We start from the raw sequence: 27,914 nt of genomic DNA, 5'->3' as shown, positions 1-27,914 counted from the left end.
TGCCTATCAAATATCTCACACGAAAACACGTGTGTATGCTCCTGACAAAAGACCACTTGAGATTTAAGAAGAAGAGAAAACATTCAATTCTACTGTCGACAGAATGACTAATAAGGAAACGATCCGAGTTGATTTTCATTGATTTTGTTCAAACTCGGCGATTTTCTAGACCTTTATGTAACTTGAAATTTCCCCTAGGGAAAAGTTTCAATGGACATTCGTTTTGCCATGCCAACCAAAAAATTAAAAAATAAAAATTTAGCAAATCAATTGGGTAAAATTGATAAAATTGGGTAATATCGATAAAAATGTGTAAAATCAAAAACATTTTGGTCAAATCGTAAGGGTTTATTATACTCCGTGATTTTGCCACGCTATTTTACGTAGAGAAAGCTCCTAAAGGGAAAAATTTCAATGGGATTTCGTTTTGATATAGAAACCAAAAATGTTTTTGACAACTAAATCTAAATTTTTCTTTACGGGATTTAACATGGGAAAATCTTAAAATAGGGTCCCTACCCCCCTCCCCCCGGTGATGTATTGGAAAAAATTAAACATTTTGTTGTAACAATATCTTACTCAAATGTAGATTTTTTTTTGGTGAAATTTAGTCTTTTTGGGTAAAATAACGTAAATTTAGGTTAGAACAATTAAATTTTGGGTAAATGCAAATAAATTTGGGTAAATTAAAACAAAATTGGATAAATGCGAATTACTTTGGGTAAATGCGATTAACATATTGGGTAAACGCGAAACCAAATTGGATAAATGCGAATAAGTTGGGGTAAATACTAATAAATCTGAGTGAATGAAAACAAAATTGGGTAAATGGAAATGAAACTCCTTCAAATTGGTAGTTTCGACCTATAATTATTCTAAAATTTTAAAATTTGGATCCTATAATTATCCTATAATTTTGAAATTTTGTTCCTACAATTATCCAAAAAAATTTAAATTTTGATCCTACAATTATTCAATAATTTTGAAACTTTGTTCCTATAATTATCCTATAATTTTGAAATAGGCGAAACTATAAAGTAAATTTGGTCTTAACCAACTTTTTAAAATGGGAAAACAAAATCACGTGACTACCATTTCACAGCCAACTTTGATTCGGTAACACGTGTTCATAGTTGGCCGTGCGACGGTAAAGAAAAATATTATTCCTTCCAGATACTGCAGAAATCTAATTAACTTCCACCTTTCTATTACAAAATGTTTTAAATAATAATTAGATAATTTACATGAATCGATCAAAATTTAAAACGCCATTAGCAAAAGAAAAAGAATTATAATTCGTATTTTCTAGTTCAGATGGCGCTGCAGTTCTCCACAAATTCACGTGACTACAATCTTTTCAGCCCCCCTGGACTTTATAGTTTCGCCTATTGTGTTCCTATAATTATCCTATAATTTTGAAATTTTATCCTATAATTATCCAATTTTTAAAAAAATTTAGATCCCATAATTATTCAATAATTTTGAAACTTTGATCCTATAATTATTCAATAATTTGGAAACTTTGACCCTATAATAATCCTATAACTGTCCTATAATTTTGATCCTATAATTGACCTATAATTTTGATCCTATAATTATCCTTTAATTTTGAAACTTAGATCCTACAATTATCCTATAGTTTTGAAACTTTGATCCTATAATTGTCCTATAATTTTGAAATTTTGATCCTATAATTCTTATATATTCTTGAGCATCATTGGCTGGGAGCCCTGCAATGAGATACCGGGCTGAGTTGCTTTGTTTGAGGAGGGCGGGGCTTACTGTGAGAGCGTGAGGGGAAATCGGTGCAACGCTTAAAATAGTCTCAATATAGTCATCCTCAGTAAGAAGATATACAAGCATTCTTGGAGAAGCTTGGAACAGAGCCATATCAGTCAGCGGGCCATCGATAGCATTCCTTTATCTCCGCCGTTCGAAACAATAACACATTCGTTTTATCGCCGATTTGCCACTCCAAAAATCTCAGTTTAATTAGAAACCATGACTCGGTGGAGCTTGTTGTTTGCCTTTCTGGCGGCGTTATTGGCAACGGCGCGATGCGAACTCACGAAAGGATACGTTTACTTGGACCAAGAACATGGCTACCAATTTAAAACTGTCCGGATAGACGGGACTAACCAACCAGTGGCTTGGGGGTACTTCGATGACCAAGTACAGAGCACCGGGTAAGTATTACCATAAGTTATGGTATTACCGATAAATTCTAGATTTTCTTTAAAAGGACACTGACGACGTGAGTTGCCCCTTTCAACAGCCCGTGCTTCCCGGTAACACGCCCGTGTATTGTAATAAAGATTCTTTAAAGGGTATTTAGTTGCCCATTGCACTAGCTGGTGCTTCTCAGTAACACGCCCGTGTATTGCAATAAAGATTCTTTAAAGGGTATTCAGTTACTCCTTTGCACTAGCTAGTGCTTCTCGGTGACACGCCCGTGTATTGTAATAAAGATTCTTAAAAGGGTATTTAGTTGCCCATTGCACTAGCTGGTGCTTCTCAGTAACACGCCCGTGTATTGTAATAAAGATTCTTTAAAGGGTATTTAGTTGCTCATTGCACTAGCTGGTGCTTCTCAGTAACACGCCCGTGTATTGCAATAAAGATTCTTTAAAGGGTATTCAGTTACTCCTTTGCACTAGCTGGTGCTTCTCAGTAACACGCCCGTGTATTGCAATAAAGATTCTTTAAAGGGTATTCAGTTACTCCTTTGCACTAGCTGGTGCTTCTCGGTGACACGCCCGTGTATTGTAATAAAGATTCTTAAAAGGGTATTTAGTTGCCCATTGCACTAGCTGGTGCTTCTCAGTAACACGCCCGTGTATTGTAATAAAGATTCTTTAAAGGGTATTTAGTTGCTCATTGCACTAGCTGGTGCTTCTCAGTAACACGCCCGTGTATTGCAATAAAGATTCTTTAAAGGGTATTCAGTTACTCCTTTGCACTAGCTGGTGCTTCTCGGTGACACGCCCGTGTATTGTAATAAAGATTCTTAAAAGGGTATTTAGTTGCCCCTTGCACTAGCTGGTGCTTCTCAGTAACACGCCCAGGTATTTTAATAAAGATTCTTTAAAGAGTATTTAGTTACCCCTTTGCACTAGCTGGTGCTTCTCAGTAACACGGCCGTGTATGGTAAATGTGGAAAGAGATCCAGTGCAAAAGTAAAAATGTCTTTATTTTATTTAACGGTTTTTTATTTAATCTTTGTCTGATAGTTATTCAAGGACGTCTCACTCTCACCGTCACTCACATTTCTCTTCCTTTAGTTTGATTTCAGAACGCCGCCTCAGGGCTTAGGAATAACGGATAAGCATTTTAGCACACATTAGATCATGATAATGATGGGAAATAATTATTATAGTATCGATATTGATCAGATAGATAGAGTGCCACATCGAAAAGCTTCCGAAAATGGTAAAACCATTTGTGCCTTTAGCATTTGTTATGTATATATTAGGTTTTAGGGTAAGGTCCAGCAATTATATTTAATTTTGTGGGTTTGTGAGGGCGAATAATTTTTGTAACCTGGAAATAGGGGGACTGATACTCGGAGTAAGACGCTCAGTGGAGGAATGAATATTCTACCTGCCAAATGGGGGGACTGATACTTGGAGTAGGACGCTCCATGGGGGAATAAATATTCTACCTGCCAAATGGGGGGACTGATACCCGGAGTAGGATGCTCCGTGGGGGAATGAATATTCTACCTGTAAAGTGGCTGGACTGATACTCGGAGTAAGACGCTCAGTGGGGGAATGAATATTCGACCTGCAAAGTGGCTGGACTGATACTCGGAGTAAGACGCTCAGTGGGGGAAGGAATATTTGACCTGCAAAATGGGGGGACTGATACTCGGAGTAAGACGCTCCGTGGGGGAATGAATATTCGACCTGCCAAATGGATATACTGATACTCGGAGTAAGACCCTCCGTGGGGCAATGAATAATCTACCTGCCAAATGGGAAGACTGATACTCGGAGTAAAACGCACCATGGGGGAATAAATATTCTACCTGCCAAATGGGGGGACTGATACCCGGAGTAGGATGCTCCGTGGGGGAATGAATATTCTACCTGTAAAGTGGCTGGACTGATACTCGGAGTAAGACGCTCAGTGGGGGAATGAATATTCGACCTGCAAAGTGGCTGGACTGATACTCGGAGTAAGACGCTCAGTGGGGGAAGGAATATTTGACCTGCAAAATGGGGGGACTGATACTCGGAGTAAGATGCTCCGTTGGGGAAGGAATATTCGACCTGCAAAGTGGTTGGACTGATACTCGGAGTAAGACGCTCCGTTGGGGAAGGAATATTCGACCTGCAAAGTGGGGGGACTGATACTCGGAGTAAGATGCTCCGTTAGGGAAGGAATATTCGACCTGCAAAGTAGTTGGACTGATACTCGGAGTAAGACGCTCCGTGGGGGAATGAAAATAAGATCTGCAAAATGGGGGGACTGATACTCGGAGTAAGACGCTCCGTGGGGGAATGAATATTCCACCTGCAAAGTGGTTGGACTGATACTCGGAGTAAGACGCTCAGTGGGGGAATGAATATTCGACCTGCAAAGTGGGGGGACTGATACCCGGAGTAGGATGCTCCGTGGGGGAATGAATATTCTACCTGTAAAGTGGTTGGACTGATACTCGGAGTAAGACGCTCCGTGGGGGAATGAAAATAAGATCTGCAAAATGGGGGGACTGATACTCGGAGTAAGACGCTCCGTGGGGGAATGAATATTCCACCTGCAAAGTGGTTGGACTGATACTCGGAGTAAGACGCTCAGTGGGGGAATGAATATTCGACCTGCAAAGTGGTTGGACTGATACTCGGAGTAAGACGCTCAGTGGGGGAAGGAATATTCGACCTGCAAAGTGGTTGGACTGATACTCGGAGTAAGACGCTCAGTGGGGGAAGGAATATTCGACTTGCAAAGTGGTTGGACTGATACTCGGAGTAAGACGCTCCGTGGGGGAAGGAATATTCGACCTGCAAAGTGGTTGGACTGATACTCGGAGTAAGACGCTCAGTGGGGGAAGGAATATTCGACCTGCAAAGTGATTGGACTGATACTCGGAGTAAGACGCTCCGTGGGGGAAGGAATATTCGACCTGCAAAGTGGTTGGACTGATACTCGGAGTAAGATGCTCCGTAAGGGAATTAATATTGGACCTACAAAGGCGGGGATATTTTAGCACTTACCCCCTTCGTTCTTTCACTAATATTTCTTGCAATACACTTGCGTGTTATTGGCAATCACGAGCTGATCGAAGGGGCAACCTACCATTTGCTAAAATGGGACGAGAAAGCCTTTACAATCCATTTAATTATGAAGTCCTTAAAATGCTCACAGCACTTGAGGAAGTCTAATTGAAATTTGTGGTATAGACGTTTGAGAACGGAAAAGATTATTTAACATTTCATAACGTAATTAGATATCGATTTTAAAATACCAGATGGCGCGAACAGTCTGAATCGTTAATATTTTAAATTATCACATTTGGTGATCCTTTTTTTTCATAAAACGTTGTTTTAAATAAGGATAGACCTAGTTCTTTTAGTAATAAACTAGTACTGAAGTACAAGAATGCATTTTTTTATGCTGTCGACTACCGTTTTTCCCAATCCCCCTTGAGCTGAAATGTCAATTCAAATTGTCCGCAAAAAACTTTGTTTCAAATATTGTCAAAAGTGCTTTTTGAAATAAATTAACAATTATTTGATTCCTTTCTGCCAAAAGTTTAAATTTTCACCATCTAGTATAAATAAAGGCTTTAAAATCGAACCTCTAATGACTTCCCTCGATATGTTTATTTCACTTTAAGACAATTGTTAATTAATCCTCTTTAAAATAATAAATAAAACGCATAAAAAAGGTGAACTATTTGGAGGCGAGATAATGACTACTAATTTGCACCATCTAGCAGCAATAAAGGCTTAAAATTCGTTCCCTGTAAGAAACTTGTGGCTCAATATACTTTTTAAAATAATAAATGAAACGCATTTGGAGGACTTTGTAGTGATCGTGGTTTGATCACCGTACTGATGTTCCTTCCACAGATGGTCGTACTTGGAGATTAGTACTAGTCAGAACTACAGCGATTCGGCGCAGGCTTATGGCGCCGGACTGTTAGAAGGAAAACTGACCAGGAATTTCGTGGCCAATCGCTATTTGAACCAGATCGACGGCTACTGCAAAGGAAGGAGCGACTATTGCAAGAAACTCAGATCCTTCTTGGAACGTAACCTGGACTTCATGAACAAGAATATCGCCCAAAAAGGATACGAGCCATATTGGTATCAGGTAGGTTTGCAACTCCATCTATTGAGCGATGCAAATAATATATATTAATTATAATATATGGCTAGCTGACAGCAATAGTCTAGCAAGTCCAAAAAATCCAATTTTCATAAAAAAACGTTTTTAGATTTATATTTATTATAATTGTAATAATAATTTAATAAATGAAATAATTAAGTAGTACAATTAATGATAATATTAAGTAATCAAGTGATTTAAAAAATCACTGATTTACAACACCTATTATACTTCAATGTAATTAAGAATAATTTACAAAAGTATGCTCTCTCAATTCAGGTCAAACTAACTTAAGTTTAATGTTTAATGAGTAGTTAAATATAATTAAAATTAATGAAAATTTTCTTTACGTTTCCGTTAAACTCAAATTATCAATCAATTGATCAAGGAAAGAGGCGTAAAACGTTAAAAAATCAATGAAATAAACTATCAATTAAAATCCATTAAACTCGATTGAAATCAATTAAACTCGATTAAAAATCCATTAAACTCGATTGAAATCCATTAAACTTGATTGAAATCCATTAAACTCGATTGATATCCATTAAACTCGATTGAAATCCATTAAACTCGATTGAAATCCATTAAACTCGATTGAAATCCATTAAACTCGATTGAAATCCATTAAACTCGATTGAAATCCATTAAACTCGATTGAAATCCATTAAACTCGATTGAAATCCATTAAACTCGATTGAAATCCATTAAACTCGATTGAAATCAATTAAACTCGATTGAAATCGATTAAAATCAATTAAACTCGATTGAAATCAATTAAAATCATTTAATCACGAGATGTCTTTCGTAATAGAGTTATAGTAATAAATTGAAATTTCTAGGTTTCTTTGATTTTACAACAAGTCGCCGGCATCGACGATGGCGTCAAGAACGTTTCGGGCGCCCCCAGAACCAGAGTGGACATCTTCGGAACTATGTAAATATCAGGGGAATTTTTAAAGCAAGTGTTGGCTCTATCCAAGGCACTGTAATTGCAAACCAATAGGAAGTGTCATAGTATGGTATAGTCAATAATGTATTTATTATATTTGCTCCCAATCCCCCTCATCAGACACGTCGCGAAGCGATTTGGCGCCCCAGGCAGAATTTTTTTTGGCACCCCTTTGGCCACTTTTAGTTTCAATTTCATTTTGCGTCGTGGTCACTACAGTGAAGAACGTTGTCAAAGCCTAGTAAGTGCCCTAAGTACACACTATGCACTGAGCAATTGTTAAGGGTTTAATGAGAATCAAAAACCAATGTTAGGTTTCGGGTGGGGATTCGAACCTAAAAACCCTTAGATACGCCCTTGTACCAAATAATGAGCATTAGAAGCTCACTAAAAGCGCTGATAAAAGAAAAGAGAGAGAGACGCCACTTTTGCTTCTTTAATGAAAGCGAAAGCAGAATAGTGCTGTATGAGATTTTCAATGAGCTCAAAATGCAATAAAAGCGAAAACCAAATAAGTAATTTTTCAATGAGAGCAAAAATAGAGGAACTGATTTCGTTTTGCAATGATCGTGGAAAGTGTAGAGCCTTTTATTAGTTTTTACAATGAGCGCAATAAGAGAGAGGCGCCGATTTCGTTTTGCAATGATCGTGGAAAGTGTAGAGCCTTTTATTAGTTTTTACAATGAGCGCAATAAGAGAGAGGCACCGATTTCGTTTTGCAATGACAGTGGAAAGTGTAGAGCCTTTTATTAGTGTTTACAATGAGCGCAATAAGAGAGAGGCACCGATTTCGTTTTGCAATGACAGTGGAAAGTGTAGAGCCTTTTATTAGTGTTTACAATAAGCGCAATAAGAGAGAGGCGCCGATTTCGTTTTGCAATGATCGTGGAAAATGTAGAGCCTTTTATTAGTTTTTACAATGAGCGCAATAAGAGAGAGGCGCCGATTTCGTTTTGCAATGATCGTGGAAAGTGTAGAGCCTTTTATTAGTTTTTACAATGAGCGCAATAAGAGAGAGGCGCCGATTTCGTTTTGCAATGATCGTGGAAAGTGTAGAGCCTTTTATTAGTTTTTACAATGAGCGCAATAAGAGAGAGGCGCCGATTTCGTTTTGCAATGATCGTGGAAAGTGTAGAGCCTTTTATTAGTGTTTACAATAAGCGCAATAAGAGAGAGGCGCCGATTTCGTTTTGCAATGATCGTGGAAAGTGTAGAGCCTTTTATTAGTGTTTACAATGAGCGCAATAAGAGAGAGGCGCCGATTTCGTTTTGCAATGATCGTGGAAAGTGTAGAGCCTTTTATTAGTGTTTACAATAAGCGCAATAAGAGAGAGGCGCCGATTTCGTTTTGCAATGATCGTGGAAAGTGTAGAGCCTTTTATTAGTTTTTACAATGAGCGCAATAAAAGAGAGGCGTCGATTTAGTCTTGCAATGACCGTGGATGTGTAGAGCCTTTTATTAGTGTTTACAATAAGCGCAATAAGAGAGAGGCGCCGATTTCGTTTTGGAATGACCTGGAAGTGTAGAGCCTTTTATTAGTGTTTACAATGAGCGCAATAAGAGAGAGGCACCGATTTCGTTTTGCAATGACAGTGGAAAGTGTAGAGCCTTTTATTAGTGTTTACAATAAGCGCAATAAGAGAGAGGCGCCGATTTCGTTTTGCAATGATCGTGGAAAATGTAGAGCCTTTTATTAGTTTTTACAATGAGCGCAATAAGAGAGAGGCGCCGATTTCGTTTTGCAATGATCGTGGAAAGTGTAGAGCCTTTTATTAGTTTTTACAATGAGCGCAATAAGAGAGAGGCGCCGATTTCGTTTTGCAATGATCGTGGAAAGTGTAGAGCCTTTTATTAGTTTTTACAATGAGCGCAATAAGAGAGAGGCACCGATTTCGTTTTGCAATGACAGTGGAAAGTGTAGAGCCTTTTATTAGTGTTTACAATGAGCGCAATAAGAGAGAGGCACCGATTTCGTTTTGCAATGACAGTGGAAAGTGTAGAGCCTTTTATTAGTGTTTACAATAAGCGCAATAAGAGAGAGGCGCCGATTTCGTTTTGCAATGATCGTGGAAAATGTAGAGCCTTTTATTAGTTTTTACAATGAGCGCAATAAGAGAGAGGCGCCGATTTCGTTTTGCAATGATCGTGGAAAGTGTAGAGCCTTTTATTAGTTTTTACAATGAGCGCAATAAGAGAGAGGCGCCGATTTCGTTTTGCAATGATCGTGGAAAGTGTAGAGCCTTTTATTAGTTTTTACAATGAGCGCAATAAGAGAGAGGCGCCGATTTCGTTTTGCAATGATCGTGGAAAGTGTAGAGCCTTTTATTAGTGTTTACAATAAGCGCAATAAGAGAGAGGCGCCGATTTCGTTTTGCAATGATCGTGGAAAGTGTAGAGCCTTTTATTAGTGTTTACAATGAGCGCAATAAGAGAGAGGCGCCGATTTCGTTTTGCAATGATCGTGGAAAGTGTAGAGCCTTTTATTAGTGTTTACAATAAGCGCAATAAGAGAGAGGCGCCGATTTCGTTTTGCAATGATCGTGGAAAGTGTAGAGCCTTTTATTAGTTTTTACAATGAGCGCAATAAAAGAGAGGCGTCGATTTAGTCTTGCAATGACCGTGGATGTGTAGAGCCTTTTATTAGTGTTTACAATAAGCGCAATAAGAGAGAGGCGCCGATTTCGTTTTGGAATGACCTGGAAGTGTAGAGCCTTTTATTAGTGTTTACAATAAGCGCAATAAGAGAGAGGCGCCGATTTCGTTTTGGAATGACCTGGAAGTGTAGAGCCTTTTATTAGTTTTTACAATGAGCGCAATAAGAGAGAGGCGCCGATTTCGTTTTGCAATGATCGTGGAAAGTGTAGAGCCTTTTATTAGTTTTTACAATGAGCGCAATAAGAGAGAGGCGCCGATTTCGTTTTGCAATGATCGTGGAAAGTGTAGAGCCTTTTATTAGTTTTTACAATGAGCGCAATAAGAGAGAGGCGCCGATTTCGTTTTGCAATGATCGTGGAAAGTGTAGAGCCTTTTATTAGTTTTTACAATGAGCGCAATAAGAGAGAGGCACCGATTTCGTTTTGCAATGACAGTGGAAAGTGTAGAGCCTTTTATTAGTGTTTACAATGAGCGCAATAAGAGAGAGGCACCGATTTCGTTTTGCAATGACAGTGGAAAGTGTAGAGCCTTTTATTAGTGTTTACAATAAGCGCAATAAGAGAGAGGCGCCGATTTCGTTTTGCAATGATCGTGGAAAATGTAGAGCCTTTTATTAGTTTTTACAATGAGCGCAATAAGAGAGAGGCGCCGATTTCGTTTTGCAATGATCGTGGAAAGTGTAGAGCCTTTTATTAGTGTTTACAATGAGCGCAATAAGAGAGAGGCGCCGATTTCGTTTTGCAATGATCGTGGAAAGTGTAGAGCCTTTTATTAGTTTTTACAATGAGCGCAATAAGAGAGAGGCGCCGATTTCGTTTTGCAATGATCGTGGAAAGTGTAGAGCCTTTTATTAGTTTTTACAATGAGCGCAATAAGAGAGAGGCGCCGATTTCGTTTTGCAATGATCGTGGAAAGTGTAGAGCCTTTTATTAGTTTTTACAATGAGCGCAATAAGAGAGAGGCGCCGATTTCGTTTTGCAATGATCGTGGAAAGTGTAGAGCCTTTTATTAGTGTTTACAATAAGCGCAATAAGAGAGAGGCGTCGATTTAGTCTCGCAATGACCGTGGAAGTGTAGAGCCTTTTATTAGTGTGTACAGTGAGCGCAATAAGAGAGAGGCGCCGATTTCGTTTTGCAATGACAGTGGAAAGTGTAGAGCCTTTTATTAGTGTTTACAATAAGCGCAATAAGAGAGAGGCGCCGATTTCGTTTTGCAATGATCGTGGAAAGTGTAGAGCCTTTTATTAGTGTTTACAATAAGCGCAATAAGAGAGAGGCGCCGATTTCGTTTTGCAATGATCGTGGAAAGTGTAGAGCCTTTTATTAGTGTTTACAATGAGCTCAATAAAAGAGAGGCGCCGATTTCGTTTTGCAATGATCGTGGAAAGTGTAGAGCGCTTTATTAGTGTGTACAGTGAGCGCAATAAGAGAGAGGCGCCGATATCGTTTTGCAATGATCGTGGAAAGTGTAGAGCGCTTTATTAGTGTGTACAGTGAGCGCAATAAGAGAGAGGCGCCGATATCGTTTTGCAATGATCGTGGAAAGTGTAGAGCGCTGTTCTAGTGTTTACAATGAGCGCAATAAGAGAGGTGTTTTGCCTGTACGCCGCCACCATCTTGACCTTCAAAGTGTTTATGTTGAAAATGTACTAAAACCTTATAATAAAAAATTACTACTTTATTCGGGACTAGTTCGACCTTGAAAATGGTGGTTTCGACCTTCAAAATGGTGGTTTCTAAATTTGGTTAGGTCTGGTCCTGTTTTAGTTTTCCCAGTTTTTATAATCTATAACTGTTTTCTTTCGCCTTATTAAAATTCTGTATTTCAATACGCATTGCCACCAATAGATGGCAGACTTGGTCCAGACGAGTCGCTTTTGGCTTAGAGTTGCTCGAAGGTGCTTCCATCTAGAGGCACTTTCCCGAAGCAGTTTTGTCAATTTCTGATAGAGTCCACACTTGATTTAACACAATGCAATATCATTCAACCTAGTGTACCTCTTCCCCAACATAGGTTCATGAACCTTTTCGGTGACCTTGAGGACCTGGAGGGTGGATTGTCGGCAAACCCTCCGCCCAGGGTGATCGGAAGCGGCTCCTGCTCGGCCCTGATTAAGGTCCTGGAGGGTAACAGGGACATCTACTTCGCCCACGACACTTGGAACACTTACAACAGCATGCTGAGGATTTTGAAAAAATACAGTCTCAAGTTCAAAATGGCTCCCGGAAGTGACGTCATCCCTGGACACACCGTCTCCTTTTCGGCGTATCCTGGCGGAGTTTTTTCCGGGGATGATTTCTACCTCATTTCTTCGGGATTGGTAAGAGCCTCAGTGTTCTGAGATGGAAAATACCAGGTGGACAATAGTGGAAAATTCTGGCCTGGACAAAAATGAATTTAGTGGCCAATCTGGCCAAAAGATATTTTTACCACAGAAAATTATAAAATAATAATAAAAATATATTTTAACTCAGAAATTTTAGATTTTCCCTAGTTAAGGCAAATATATATGCATAGGAATGGTCAGATTCTGATTAACATTAGAATAGTCTGTTAATTTATTTGATATAATTAATTCTAACATTGTAGGTTCAGCGTAAAATAAGACATTTTCACAATATACTTCTTAAAAATTTAATTCCAATTACGTTTTTAAGCTTTGACATGCAATTTTTCTTTACCAGCCACTATTTGCCACTTTTCTCCAAAAGGGTGGATTTTTAGGAACACTGAAGAGCATAAGTGACATAATATACATAAGTATGACACAAACCATATCGGTGAATGATAGTCTGTAATGGCGAAATCGAAATAGGAAGTTTCGGAACCGGAAACTTGTCACTCAATACTCCATTCTTTGACTAGTGTAAAGGTGTCACGGAGTTGCAAATGACGCAATTTACGTCATATTCCGTGAACAAGGTTTCAAATGTTTTTATTTATATTATAAAAATTAAAACTACCACTATTGTATCATAAAAATAAGTTTTATTGGATAAAACGACTAGTTTCGCAATCCCGTTTGGGTCCAAAAAACTTAAATGTACAATTCTGGATTAAAAATTGCATACTATAAATTGTTAATATTGAACCCCCCCCATTTTTATATATTTTTTTTTAAAATAGAGCTAATATTATCCCCCCCTCTCTTTTTTGGATTCACCTATAAAACTGACAGCAAGGTTATATAAGCATGTAAAGACAACGCCAAAATTCAGACCTGATAATGCACCCGAACGGGATTGCGAAACTAGTCGTCGTTTTATCCAAATAAAACTTATTTTTATTATACAATAGTGGTAGTTTTAATTTTTATTACTTTATGTATTAGTGCCGAAAAAATGTCCCTAATTTATTTATATTGTTGGGTAAAAGATTATGTTGAGACGATGGCGGGCGTGCATCATGGTCAAATCTACTCCCGGGTACAAAGGTGGGGTGGCGGAGTGGCACTCGGAACAACTCCTTCCGCGTTGAGTTTGCAAGTTCTCTCCCAACTGAATAAAGGGGTTTCCCCCAAGCTCTTCGTTTTTACCTTCCATAACACTTGTTGAGGTTAACGGTAATAGCGAGTGTAGGGAGCGTGGTACGAAGGGCTTGCCACTACCCTCCTACGCATTGTAACCCGGCCACCTGAATTCATGGCTTTAAAAGTCACTCGATGACTTAGGCCTAAGGTGGTACCTTGGGTATTAGCCAAGCTTGTTATTATTATTATTATGGAGGGGGGGAGGAAACAGGTTACCGGCGAGCGGTTCAATGACGTCGAAGGACGTCAGTTTTAGACAACCAATGAGATACCAGGCTGATTCAATTTTGTTTAAGGAGGAAGGAGGTTACAGTTTAAAACGTGAGGGGGGTTACCAGCAACGTCGGCTAGGCTAATACCCTTGGCACCACCTTAGGCCCGAGTCATCTAGCGACTTTTAATGCCTTTAAACAGGTGGCCGGGTTACAAAGCGTAGGAGGGTGGTGGCAAGCCCTTCACGCCACGCGAGCCAACAGCTCCCTACACTAACTATTACCGTTAACCTCAGCTAGTTTATATGGAAAGGGAAAAGCGAAGAACTCGGGGAAAACCCCTTAAACCAGTGGGGAGAGAACTTGCAAACTCTACGCGGAAGGAGTGGTTCCGAGTTTTCATCCAGTGCCACAAGCTGGTATCGTACCCGGCTCCTCTCGCTGCGAGGCGAAAGTGCTAACTAGCGCCAATCATATCTAGGTTCTGTTAAACCTGGTGGTAGCAATTCGAAATTGGTTGTTCCACCATAAACATGAAGTTCATAGTTCCTTTAAAGAAAATACCTTGGTGTCATACTTACGAGTGATTATTTAATACGCTTTTGGTATTAACGGTGCCGTCATAACTCCTATTGTCCCTCAGGCAGTGATGGAAACCACCAACTCGAACAACAACCAGACACTAGCTCATCAGATAACACCCAACTCCGTCTTTGACTGGGTGCGAAACCTGGTGGCAAACCGACTGGCGAACAGCGGACAAGAGTGGACCAAACTTTTCACCCTCTTCAACAGTGGAACGTAAGGATTCGCAAATAAATATATTTTATCCTTATTCCCTCTAAATATAGAGAAGGAAGAAGCTGATATGTTCGATGCTGATGTTGGCGTAGTTGTAGGTTGTTGTTATAGGTGGTAGGGTTAAATTGCGTAGGAGGGTGGTGGCAAGCCTTTCATGCCAACCGAACCAACTGCTTCCTACACTTACTATTAACATTAATAAACAATTATTATAATAATCAACTAGGCTAATACCCAAGGCCACCTATAGACTATAAACTAAACCGAAAAGAGAATCTAACTCTAAACGGAAAGCCAAATAGTGGGATATAGGCTTTGTCGGTTTCATCGAAAATGACACGCAGCGCTTCTCGTGGCGAGATCACGCGTAACTTGGTTAAAAGTTTTTACCCGCCCCCATTGAAATTAATGTAAAGTTGGCGATAATTAAACGTTAATTAACCTACCAAATGATATAAGAAATATTCCACTGACAATTTTTCCCGTTTATATGAACTTAAATGTAATATAAAATCGTCTTGGAAAATCGTTTATCGCTTTAAAACATTCAAAAATAATATTTTTAACGCGCGATGTAGATAATCGAACATCTGCTCGTCTAGGTAAAGTTTGCGTTGTCAACCCGCGTATTAGAAAGCAAAATGAGATTTTAGAAAGTAGGTTGTAATTCGGAACGATATTAATACTTTTCGCGAATTTTGTCATCAGTGAATTTTAAATATGACTTGACATAAGTTTCAAGGTTTATTTAAAAGCTAGTTTCATAACTTTTCATCCATTGGTTCGTTCACAATGTATCTTTAAAGTAGACGAAAATTTTAAGGCAGTGCCCAGTCTTAAGACTCGGTTTAATCAAGGATCCTATATGTTAGAAGGATATGAGGCGAGGGACGAAAAATGGCAGCGCCGTCGGTGGGTCATGCGCGATAGAGAATCCGTCTTTATGATTCCGTCAAGGACAAAACATGGAGGAAGCAACGCCAAAATTTGTCCTTGAGGGAATAGAAACAAGATGTCCCACGTTTAGAGGCTCTCTTAATATCGACGGCGCTGCCGGCGTTTTGAAAACACGGGCTGGCCGGAGGGCTACCTATCCTTCTAACATATAGGATCCTTGGTTTAATCTACCGCGTATTTTGAAACGCAAAAACCCGAGTACTATGATGGTGAACGCTAATTGTAATACGAAACAAATAACGATTTTTGACGTTAAATGGGCTTAGAACGTATTTCGTTATTTGTTTCTTATTACAAAGAGCGTTCGGGTTTTTCCGTCTGAAAATACGCGGCAGATGAAACCGAGACTTAGTACTGGGCAAGATTCACTGCCTTTCATTTGCTTTCTAATACGCGGGTTGACAACGCAAACTTTACCTAGACGAGCAGATGTTCGATTATCTACATGGCGCGGGGAAAAAATTAATTTTGAATGTTATAAAGCGATAAACGATTTTTCAAGACGATTGTATATTACATTTAAGTTCATATAAACGGGAAAAATTGTCAGTGGAATATTTCTTATATCATTTGGTAGGTTAATTAACGTTTAATTATCGCCAACTTTACATTAATTTCAATGGGGGCGGGTAAAAACTTTTAACCAAGTTACGCGTGATCTCGCCCCTAGAGGCGCTCCGCGTCAATCGCTCGTACTCTATTGGTGGAATATTATGTTATTTTACACTTTTTCGAGTAATTTAACTAAATTATAGTCCATAGGTGGTTTTTATTAACTTTAACCATAAGTGTATAACATTGTTACATTCACGAGACAGACTGCATTACGGGCTTTGTCGCCGTTTGGCGTCCGCTTGCTAACGCGTCACACGTAGCCTTTGACAGCGCCTCGCTAGGGGGAGCTTTTCTTCTTGCGATGACGTCACTCCGTTACTAGCTCTCAGTAAAATTTTCCCCAAAGTGACAAACTTATGGAACAATATTATAGACGTACGCTTTAACTTATGGTACATTTCATTCGCCATCACCATAAGTAAATGAACCAAAGTTATCGAAATAGCGCTCAGAATCCAGGGGCGTTTTCCTTATGAAAATAATGAGAAAATCGAGTCAAATAAAAGCTAATTTCGGGCTGTCTTTTAACGCGATAAATTGCACTTGGCAATTGTGGGTATAGCTATTTCTATGTATAAAAAATGGTTTCACAAAAACCAAAACCTTTTTGTTTCGGCCTAGGAGCGCGCAAAATTTCAAATTTGAGGTCCAAATGTAACTTCAAAAGGAAAACGCCTCCAACATGGGGAGTATAGCAGTCTGATAACTTCGGTTCATTTACTTTTGCCATCACCAATATCCCACTATTTGGCTTTCCGTTGCTACGCAACGCGTTTTGAAATTTTTATTGGTTAGGCTTTGCTTTTCTTTTCGGTTTAGTCGCGAGCCAGATTCCCTGCGCGGTACTGATGAGCTGCAAACAGGGCGAAACCGGTCTACCACTTGGAAATTCTTTCTATTTTAATTCCATTTTCATTGCTTTGTGCCACAAACCAATGAAAAACTTTGTGGCTCGAAGATCTATTTGGTCCGAGTTTCGCGTTTTCATTTTATCCTCGAAGACCTTTTGGTCCGAGCATTTCGTAAGTTCTATCATCACTATAAATTTGTCAGGGCTTAGCTTTTTTTGGACCCTTTTTATTATGGACTTTTTTACTTTTTCGCGTTATTTAATACCTAAAACCATATGTAACATAATTACTCATAAGTATGCCTCTGTATAATATTTCCATTGAAAAAAATTCAATGAGACCTTGTTTCACGCGGAACATACATTGAGCGGACCCAAAAATGCAAAAATGCTTATAATCCTTGCGCTATTGAAAAGGTTACCATGGAAATGAAATCATGTGATCGCGAGGCATAAGCTAAACTTGACATGAGCAAAGCCAGAAACGCGCGAGGAATTCTCACTAACTTCAGTTTCCTATCAGTAAAGTTGATGACGCGTATTTCGTCACCGAGTTGTAAGTGACGTAATTGACGTCATATCCCGTGAAAAAGGTTTCATTCACGAAAATGCTTTTATGGCATACTTATGAGTGATTATGTTACATATGCTAAAACTTTAAAACCTATTGATACCATGGTAAATAAATTTATAATAAAATATTTAAAAGAAGGAACTCATGGAATTTTAATAAAACGTTTTATTACAGTTTCGGCTGTCCAAGCAGTCTTCATCAGGCATACTCAATTGAAACTTTTACAGAAAACATACCGACATCATAGCTTATTTTTTACAAAGGTGCATTAATTATCTGTTATTTGTAATCACGCCCCAAAACTTGGCCTCTAAAAAACCCTCCTCTAAATTTAAACCTCTCTCCCCCTTTTTTTACTATAAAAACACCTTCAATAAACTTACGTTTAAAATAATCTGACTCAGAATACATTATTTCTGGGTTATCCCAATCAATTTCATGTTTATAATCATTTAATACCCATGGTACCACCATAGCGACATTCACATTAATATCAACAAGTTTGTTATTGAAAGCGGTAACCAAAAACTTGGAGAGAAGCCCTAAGTGGAAATAACTATTAAGTGTTTGATTGGCGACTTGCACAGAAATACTGGTTAAATCGAAGGACAACGATTTTTCTTGTGCACTTTTGAACTATCGTTGTCCTTTGATTTAACCAGTGGAAATAACTAATTTAATTACTTTCAGCTACAACAATCAGTTCATGATATTGGACTACAAGCTTTTCAAACCGGGAAAGCCCCTGGTAGATGGTCTTCTGTGGATAGCCGAACAAATGCCGTACGTAAATAGTTGTTTCCTTGAGACCATAAGTTGATCATTTTATTTCACATAAGTGTGTTATGTTGCACGTGTTATTATCTTTACCATCTTTACCGAGAGCCATTTCTGGATAGACTACACACTCTTGGTTGGACTTCAGACTAAATCATTAGCCTTAGGGCTGTTTTAGTAACTCGAGTATCAAATATTTTTCATCGAGTATTTCAGTCGAGTACTTGATTAAGGGGAGATTTTCTCTTATTCGAGTTGAATAACTAAAAACAAATCGAATAATATTTTTAACGAGTCGGGTTATCGAGTACTTGATTAGGAGCTGGTTTTATTCAAGAAATGATGAAATTAAATTGAAAAGTATAAAGTAACTTTCAATGCTGAAAAATATTCCTTTAATTTAAATGAACTGCAGCTTCTACAACTTTGTAGGTACCTATTATTGCCCCCAAAAAGTTGCAAAAACCCCTCTTTGAACTTTGAAGCAACGAGGATAGAAAAAACAAATACTCGACGAGTTTAGAGAGCAGCTTACTCGAGTAATCGGGTACCCGAATATGCAATTTTTTGGTACTCGGTAATTGACGAGTATTCTCCAATTACTTATTCGAGGTCCGGTTCGAGTACTCGACCTCAAAAAAGGCCGACTACTCGATGATGTTCGAGTAGTCGCACAGCCCTAATTAGGCTTAATATTGCTTTTTGTAATAATTCGTTGCGTATTTTTATCGCTTATTTTGACTAACGGACACTTATTGTACTTATGTAGTGGCCAAAGTAATTATATAATTGAGACTTTTAATTGATTTTAGGGGTTACATGGTCAACCAAGACGTCACTCATGTCCTGAGAGAACAGTATTACTGGCCAAGTTACAACACACCGTAAGAATGTCAATACAGTCATATCAAAAATGGATTTATTTCAACTTACAAGGTGATTTTCGTTGATTTTGTTCAAATTTTGGTGATAAGTAGACCTATATGTCATGGTTTGTCACTTGACATTTCCCAAAAGGAAAAGTTTCGACAGGGTTTAGTTTTGCCATGGCAACCAAAAATGTTTTTGATTACCTAAAGCATACTTTTCCCCATGGAAATTAATATGGGGAAATCGCTGATTTTATTGGCCCCTTTGAAAAAAAAATTAAATATTTAAAAAATAATTATATTAAAAACGCATTTGAATAATGTTTACCGAAATGTAGATTTTAGGTAATCAAAAACATTTATGGTTGCCATGACAAAACTTTTCCTTTTAGGGAATTTCAAGTTACATAAAGGTCTACTTATCCACCGAATTGAAACAAAATTGGTGAAAATCACGTCGGGTCGTCCCTTGTAAGTTGAAATAAATCTTTAATGAAACCTTGTTCACCGGATATGACGTACTTCATGACGAAAAACGCGTCATCAACTTTTTGGATAAGCCTTTGAATCTTCCCATAGCCATGTCCTGTATGTAATCTTTGTTTCAGTTACTCTAAGGTTATCTTCAACGTCAGTGGCTTTCCGGACATGGTCAGGCAATACGGAGATTGGTTTACCTACGAACGGACACCACGGGCTCTCATTTTCAAAAGGGAACAGTCCAAAGTGGTCGACTTGGACAGCATGACCGCACTCATGAGGTACCACAAACTTTAATTTCGATTCGGTTGTAACATAACAACTTGATGAGGTTAACGGTAATAGTTAGTGTAGGGAGCTGTTGACTCGCGTGTCTTGCCACCACCCTCCTACGCATTGTAACCCGGCCACCTGAATTAAAGGCTTTAAAAGTCGCTCGATGACTTAGGCCTAGGGTGGTGCCTTGGGTATTAGCCTAGCTGATTATTATTATTTTATTATTATAAGTTTATCATAATATTTCACCTAATTATACGCTTATTACATAAATAGCATAATAAAAATGAGTATGACAATTGCTAAACAATTATAACCGAACTGGTTTAGTTCTCAACACAGGCGAAATAAACTGCTACCAAAGATACATAATTACCATCAGTGTTCCAATTGAAATACTTTATAATGCTAAATATTTACTGAATTATGCTATCGAGATAGAGCGCAGAGAAAGCTAGACTAGGATGGACGATGCACCCATTTTCCGGTTTGTTCTTTCATGGTTTGTATTAAACCGTAGATAGATGGCAGTAGTGTTTTCGTTCAGTGGCCAAACATTTCTAGAGCTACCTTAGTTCTCAAAGCTTTCACCAGGCGACACTATTTCTCTTCAAAAACTCTTCCTTTGGCACACTTTTGGTCTAGGAGCAACAAACACAGCACTGCCCACACAAGGAGAACTCAACCCGTCAAAAGTCGGGCATTTTCTTGTGTACAATTTTCATTGGTTAGACGCTTTAGCGTCTGCTGCCGTCGGAAGGGGAAAATTCGGAAATTGTCTTCCTACTTTCCGTAAAACGCTAAGTGAAAAGGCTCGTCCAATGAAATTTGTACGCAACACTGCGTTAGCGTGTTTAAAGGCTAGCTGCTCGTGATTGTTTGGAAATAAAACCATAGGTTATGTCATAAGTTTATAATATTTTTTACAGAAGTGTGACACTTTCTATTCTTCACATGCAATTTTTTTACTGAGAGCTATTCACGAGACAGACTGCATTACGGGCTTCATCGCCGTTTTGCGTCCGCTTGCTAACGCGTCACACGTAGCCTTTGACAGCGCCTCGCTAGGGGCATATTTTCTTCTGGTGATGACGTCACTCCGTTACTAGCTCTCTGTAAAATATTTCACAAAGTGACAAACTTTTGGAATAATATTATAGACTTATGGTAATGTCATACTTATACTTATTATGTTACTTAGACTTATGTTAATAATAATAATCAGCTATGCTAATTCCGTTGGCACCACCTTAGGCGCAAGTCATTAGCGACTTTTATTGCCATTAATCCAGGTGGTCGGGCTAGGTTAGAAAATGTAAGAAACTCTGAACGATTAGAAAACATTTGGGAAGAAGCTTCAAAGATGGCAGAATCCGCCCTTATCGCCGTGCCTGATGGCAACAGCGAACCTTTAAGTTTACGAATGCGGAAGATAATTCCTAACAAGAGGCTAAATCATAGTGCCATTACGTGCCCAACAGGGAGTCGAAAATGGAAGCCAAAACTTTAATCGATAAGATGAGATCTACCTACTACGAGTTAATTGATCAATTTATATCAGAAATGAAATCTAGATTTTTTGAAAACACTGGCCTTTTCAAAGGAAAACCTACCTTGACGAAAATGATGTTATATCTCATTGTAAAACATACAAGTGGTTCAATTTTGATATACACGCTTTAAAAGGGCAGATCGGAACAGCCAGAAATTTGATTAAATCCAAAAACCTGAGCACTGTTACCGACTGCTTTCTGTATTTAATAACGTTGGAAGATGGCTTTCCAGAAGTCAAGTACTATAAAAATGCCCTGTGCATTCCCGTGGCAAATACAATTTCTGAAAGAGGTTTTAGTACTCTCAACAGAATTGAAACGCGTTCACGGACCACAATGGGCGAGGACAGACTTTCAAATTTGGCCATACTTTCGATTAATCGCGACTTATCTAACTGCATAAAAGAAAACCCAATGTTAGTGGTCAACGAGTTTGGAAAAACATATAACCGTAGAATATCGTTTTTGATTAAGAAACTTATAATCCAAAATTTTTTATTTTACTCTTGCCAAAAAGAGTACGAAGAATGAAGACAGAATATTTTGTAAGGAGGTAAAAATGGAGGGGTGTATTCATGTGACGCAAAATTTTATTGACATATACATCATAACACTTAAAACCAGAAGTACTTAGTATCCTATAATGATATGTAATTGCAAGGAAAAAATTAAGTCAGATGGGGCCTCCAAATTATCACGTGCCTACCTTTTTAAGTGTGACGTCACTCCACACGTAGCTAACGCCTCCTAATTGAATACCAGATTCAACGACTACACCAAGGACCCCTTGTCGCGGTGCAACTGCACCCCACCGTACAGCGCAGAAAACGCCATTGCAGCCAGATGCGACCTCAACGACCCCAAAGGTGTCTACCCTTTCGGTGCTCTCGGTCATAGGTCACACGGAGCCACGGACATGAAGGTAAATCCTAAGAACAGGGTCTTTTTACGGAGAGGTCAGCAATATGATGAATTGCAACCCGTTCTGCGAAAGTACGTATACAGGGAAAATATCAAAGTGCCGTTTATCACCGTGCGCGTCGCGCCATCTAACGATCGCTTATCACAGTGCCCCGTCGCGCCTTCTAACGATCTCTTATCACAGTGCCCCGTCGCGCCATCCAACGATCGCTTATCACAGTGCCCCGTCGCGCCATCTAACGATCGCTTATCACAGTGCCCCGTCGCGCCTTCTAACGATCTCTTATCACAGTGCCCCGTCGCGCCTTCTAACGATATCTTATCACAGTGCCCCGTCGTACCATCTAACGATCGCTTATCACAGTGCCCCGTCGCGCCATCTAATGATCGCTTATCACAGTGCCCCGTCGCGCTTTCTAACGATCGCTTATCACAGTGCCCCGTCGCGCCATCTAACGATCGCTTATCACAGTGCCCCGTCGCGCCTTCTAACGATCTCTTATCACAGTGCCCCGTCGCGGCATATAACGATCGCTTATCACAGTGCCCCGTCGCGCCTTCTAACGATCTCTTATCACAGTGCCCCGTTGCGCCATCTAACGATCGCTTATCACAGTGCCCCGTCGCGCCATCTAACGATCGCTTATCACAGTGCCCCGTCGCGCCTTCTAACGATCTCTTATCACAGTGCCCCGTCACGCCATCTAACGATCGCTTATCACAGTGCCCCGTCGCGCCATCTAACGATCTCTTATCACAGTGCCCCGTCACGCCATCTAACGATCGCTTATCGCAGTGCCCCGTCGCGCCATCTAACGATCTCTTATCACAGTGCCCCGTCGCGCCATCTAATGATCGCTTATCACAGTGCCCCGTCGCGCTTTCTAACGATCGCTTATCACAGTGCCCCGTCGCGCCATCTAACGATCGCTTATCACAGTGCCCCGTCGCGCCTTCTAACGATCTCTTATCACAGTGCCCCGTCGCGCCATATAACGATCGCTTATCACAGTGCCCCGTCGCGCCTTCTAACGATCTCTTATCACAGTGCCCCGTTGCGCCATCTAACGATCGCTTATCACAGTGCCCCGTCGCGCCATCTAACGATCGCTTATCACAGTGCCCCGTCGCGCCTTCTAACGATCTCTTATCACAGTGCCCCGTCACGCCATCTAACGATCGCTTATCACAGTGCCCCGTCGCGCCATCTAACGATCTCTTATCACAGTGCCCCGTCACGCCATCTAACGATCGCTTATCACAGTGCCCCGTCGCGCCATCTAACGATCTCTTATCACAGTGCCCCGTCACGCCATCTAACGATCGCTTATCACAGTGCCCCGTCGCGCCATCTAACGATCTCTTATCACAGTGCCCCGTCGCGCCATCTAACGATCTCTTATCACAGTGCCCCGTCGCGCCATCTAACGATCGCTTATCACAGTGCCCCGTCGCGCCTTCTAACGATCTCTTATCACAGTGACCCGTTGCGCCATCTAACGATCGCTTATCACAGTGCCCCGTCGCGCCTTCTAACGATCTCTTATCACAGTGCCCCGTCACGCCATCTAACGATCGCTTATCACAGTGCCCCGTCGCGCCATCTAACGATCTCTTATCACAGTGCCCCGTCACGCCATCTAACGATCGCTTATCACAGTGCCCCGTCGCGCCATCTAACGATCTCTTATCACAGTGCCCCGTCGCGCCTTCTAACGATCTCTTATCACAGTGCCCCGTTGCGCCATCTAACGATCGCTTATCACAGTGCCCCGTCGCGCCTTCTAACGATCTCTTACCACAGTGCCCCGTCGCGCCTTCTAACGATCTCTTATCACAGTGCCCCGTCACGCCATCTAACGATCGCTTATCACAGTGCCCCGTCGCGCCATCTAATGATCGCTTATCACAGTGCCCCGTCGCGCCTTCTAACGATCTCTTATCACAGTTCCCCGTCACGCCATCTAACGATCGCTTATCACAGTGCCCCGTCGCGCCATCTAATGATCGCTTATCACAGTGCCCCGTCGCGCCTTCTAACGATCGCTTATCACAGTGCCCCGTCGCGCCATCTAACGATCGCTTATCACAGTGCCCCGTCGCGCCTTCTAACGATCTCTTATCACAGTGCCCCGTCGCGCCATCTAACGATCGCTTATCACAGTGCCCCGTCACGCCATCTAACGATCGCTTATCACAGTGCCCCGTCGCGCCTTCTAACGATCGCTTATCACAGTGCCCCGTCGCGCCTTCTAACGATCTCTTATCACAGTGCCCCGTCGCGCCATCTAACGATCTCTTATCACAGTGCCCCGTCGTACCATCTAACGATCGCTTATCACTGCCCCGTCGCGCCATCTAACGATCGCTTATCACAGTGCCCCGTCGCACCATCTAACGATCGCTTATCACAGTGCCCCGTCGCGCCATCTAACGATGTCTTATCACAGTGCCCCGTCGTACCATCTAACGATCTCTTATCACAGTGCCCCGTCATACCATCTAACGATCGCTTATCACAGTGCCCCGTCGCGCCATCTAACGATCGCTTATCACAGTGCCCCGTCGCGCCATCTAACGATGTCTTATCACAGTGCCCCGTCGTACCATCTAACGATCTCTTATCACAGTGCCCCGTCGTACCATATAACGATTGCTTATCACAGTGCCCCGTCGCGCCATCTGACGATCGCTTATCACAGTGCCCCGTCGCGCCATCTAACGATCTCTTATCACAGTGCCCCGTCGTACCATCTAACGATCGCTTATCACAGTGCCCCGTCGCGCCATCTAACGATCGCTTATCACAGTGCCCCGTCGCGCCATCTAACGATCTCTTATCACAGTGCCCAGTCGTACCATCTAACGATCGCTTATCACAGTGCCCCGTAGCGCCATCTAACGACCGCTGCTGGAACTAATATGATTTCTTAGCTTGTTAACAAGAGTAGACTGAATAGTATTATATTGGTTCTATTTTTATAGATATGACTATGATATGTATTCTCGAAATTGATCCGGACAATTTTTCTATGAACTTTAATTATCTTCTTTTTTTAAATTTTCAACTTGGCAAAAAAACTCTAAACCATAATTTTTTAAATATCTTTTTATGATAATGGCGTAAGATAAATGAATGCGGTTTTTGTCATTATGGTAAAGTCTGTTCAATTTCCAATTTAAACACTTAATTATTTTATAAAAATTATTTAAAATAGGTGTTTTAAGTTATCGATACTTATAGAGCATTTTAGATTGTTTATGACGGTTTCAACGCTACAATTAAGGTATTTCAATTCATTTGAGTCTTACTCACTCAATACAGGACGGTGCTGCTTAAGAGTTCTTGCCCCATCTGTTGGCAGAAAACGTTACTAAACATTCCCAGAGTTTTCCCTTAAGAAAATGAAAAAATTATATTGGTATCATAAAATATTATTCCTTATACGTAGTTTGGGGTACAAGCATAGATGGGGTACAAGCATAGATGGCGCAAAATAGCACATTGGAATTTGTTCCCGTCCTGAAACTGACAAATGGAGTTACACAAAATAAAGAGACTGCGCTGACCTTTCCATTATAAGATCCTGTTATTACTAACCGTAGTTAAAAATGGATCTAATATAAGTATTCCCTCCTCTCAGTTGACCAACTACAATTACTTCCAAAATTACCGGTTCGTGGCCGTTAGTGGTCCCACCGACCAGACTCTTCCGCCATTCAGATGGAGTACTTCCGGGTTTCCGGACAAACATTACGGGCATCCTGATTTGTTCAATTTCAAACCCATCGTCTACAAGTGGCGCCACCCTTGATAGTATTGCGAAGATAGCTTTATAAATATGAACAGAAAGAAATAAAATATTTTGTAACATTTGATAATAAATATTCTAATCTATAAGATCAGTTTTTATAGTATAAAATTCATACAGGGTGGAAGCCTCAGCCGTGGTCCAGCCTCGGTACTTCTCCTAGTACACCAGAGTACTACGGGTGGAACACTTCTACAGGCGCTGGTAGGCCAAAAATAGACCAATGGGAGAATTGGATGCCTCAGCCGAGGTCCAGCCTCGGTACTTCTCCTACTACACCAGATTACTGCGGGTGGAACACTTCTACAGGCGCTGCCTCGGCTATTTAATCCGTTATTTAATTATCCAGCTAGAATTTCTACAACTTCTAGCTGAATGTTACTCGGTCTTTATTTTCATTTATGGTGCGTCACTTTGTTCTTACCAAAATTAGTTAACCGATAATTAAAAAAACGGATTAAATAGCCGAAACAGCGCCTGTAGAAGTGTTCCACCCGCAGCACTCTGGTGTAGTAGGAGAAGTACCGAGGCTGGACGACGGCTGAGGCTTCCACCCTGAATAAAAGCTAAACTGCCATGTTGGTTTAGAAATTCTTACGAATAAGAAAAAAAATGGGTGACGTTCTATGACGTCATAGTGCCAAATGCCTATAGCTGATTCGATCACAGACCACCTAGCTCAAGAGGGACATTTTTTTATGTCTTGAATGTGATATGGCTTTTTGAAGAACGTGACCCCATCTCACGGCAAGTAGAGACAGTTTTGAAGGTACGCGCGATTATAAAAATGTATTGTATTTCGTAAAATAAATAATTTTCACCAGTTATTTTGGAGACACCTTTTTTCGAGTTTGATGCGAGTCCTTCTTGAGGTAGGTGGTTTGTGATTCAATGTGTTAAAGGGGAACGGTCAAGCTTTAACCAGTTAGATAGCCCTATAGCCCATTAAAAATTAAAATTTATGGCGAAAACCGCATCAAAAAACATTGAGTGGTTAATTTTTAATAAAATAAAGAAATTTCGGGAAATTGAAAAGCGCGCGTCCGCCGCGACACCTGGTGAGAAGTCGGTGAGACAGAAAAACAACGTAAAAGCGCGCGCTGCTGAAGACGCAAAAAAAAATGTTCTGCACGCGCGGCGCGTTCCAGTTATAAGAGACCTAAGCCTAAATTGCGCGATTTTAAAAGTTAGGATAGTTTGGAAATCGCTCATACGGGGTTAGGGGCGCTGGCGGCAGCCCCTAAGATGGCGGCCAAAATTCCAACCCAAACACCTGGTGTTATTTTTCGTTTCAACCTTTTGGGCCAAAAGCTATTTTTTCAAGACAAAAAAGGTACGTGTTAGTATATTGAACGTCTTGTTAATCTTTTGATACGGAAATAAGGCCATATTTGGAAAAGCTTGGCCGTTCCCCTTTAATAAAACCCAAAAAGGATTCATTCTTAAAAGTAGTATATTTTACCGTAAATAACGTAAATTTTAATAACGTAATAAGTGCCAGTTAGATTAAGTGGCTGCTAAACCTACTACCTAGTGGCAGAAATGTCAATTAAGGTTAAATACCTTAAATATGTAAGTTCCAAGAACATTTGTATTTATACTCTCAACATTGTCATTCTGTAAATGTAACTTTATACTCCCTTTAAATTGAATAGGGATATCGATAATTAAGGAGACAGTCTCGCCATCTATCCGAAAAATTAGGTATTCATTTAATCCGATTTCGACACTGCCGAATAGTTGAGTTTG

At 40.3% G+C, this 27,914-nt stretch overlaps 1 protein-coding gene across 1 annotated transcript; it reads left to right on the top strand.

The window, feature by feature from the left end:
- Nucleotides 1-1,978: 1,978 nt before the first annotated feature.
- LOC149958846 (putative aminopeptidase PLBD2) lies at nt 1,979-26,254 on the top strand. The gene is made up of 10 exons (XM_090166244.1): nt 1,979-2,186; nt 6,075-6,318; nt 7,173-7,267; nt 11,953-12,259; nt 14,324-14,481; nt 18,168-18,260; nt 19,067-19,138; nt 19,732-19,884; nt 22,195-22,354; nt 25,998-26,254. Exons 1-10 carry the CDS (start codon nt 2,002-2,004, stop codon nt 26,166-26,168), a joined length of 1,638 nt encoding a protein of 545 aa, XP_090022370.1. The 5' UTR covers nt 1,979-2,001; the 3' UTR covers nt 26,169-26,254.
- Nucleotides 26,255-27,914: the final 1,660 nt, after the last annotated feature.

Source organism: Leiobunum rupestre, chromosome 2 (genome assembly GCF_980474605.1).
Source record: "Leiobunum rupestre chromosome 2, qqLeiRupe1.1.hap1, whole genome shotgun sequence".
Classification (NCBI taxonomy): domain Eukaryota; kingdom Metazoa; phylum Arthropoda; class Arachnida; order Opiliones; family Sclerosomatidae; genus Leiobunum; species Leiobunum rupestre.
The sequence above is the reverse complement of the archived record's forward strand: the minus strand, read 5'-3'. Positions and strand labels throughout refer to the sequence as shown.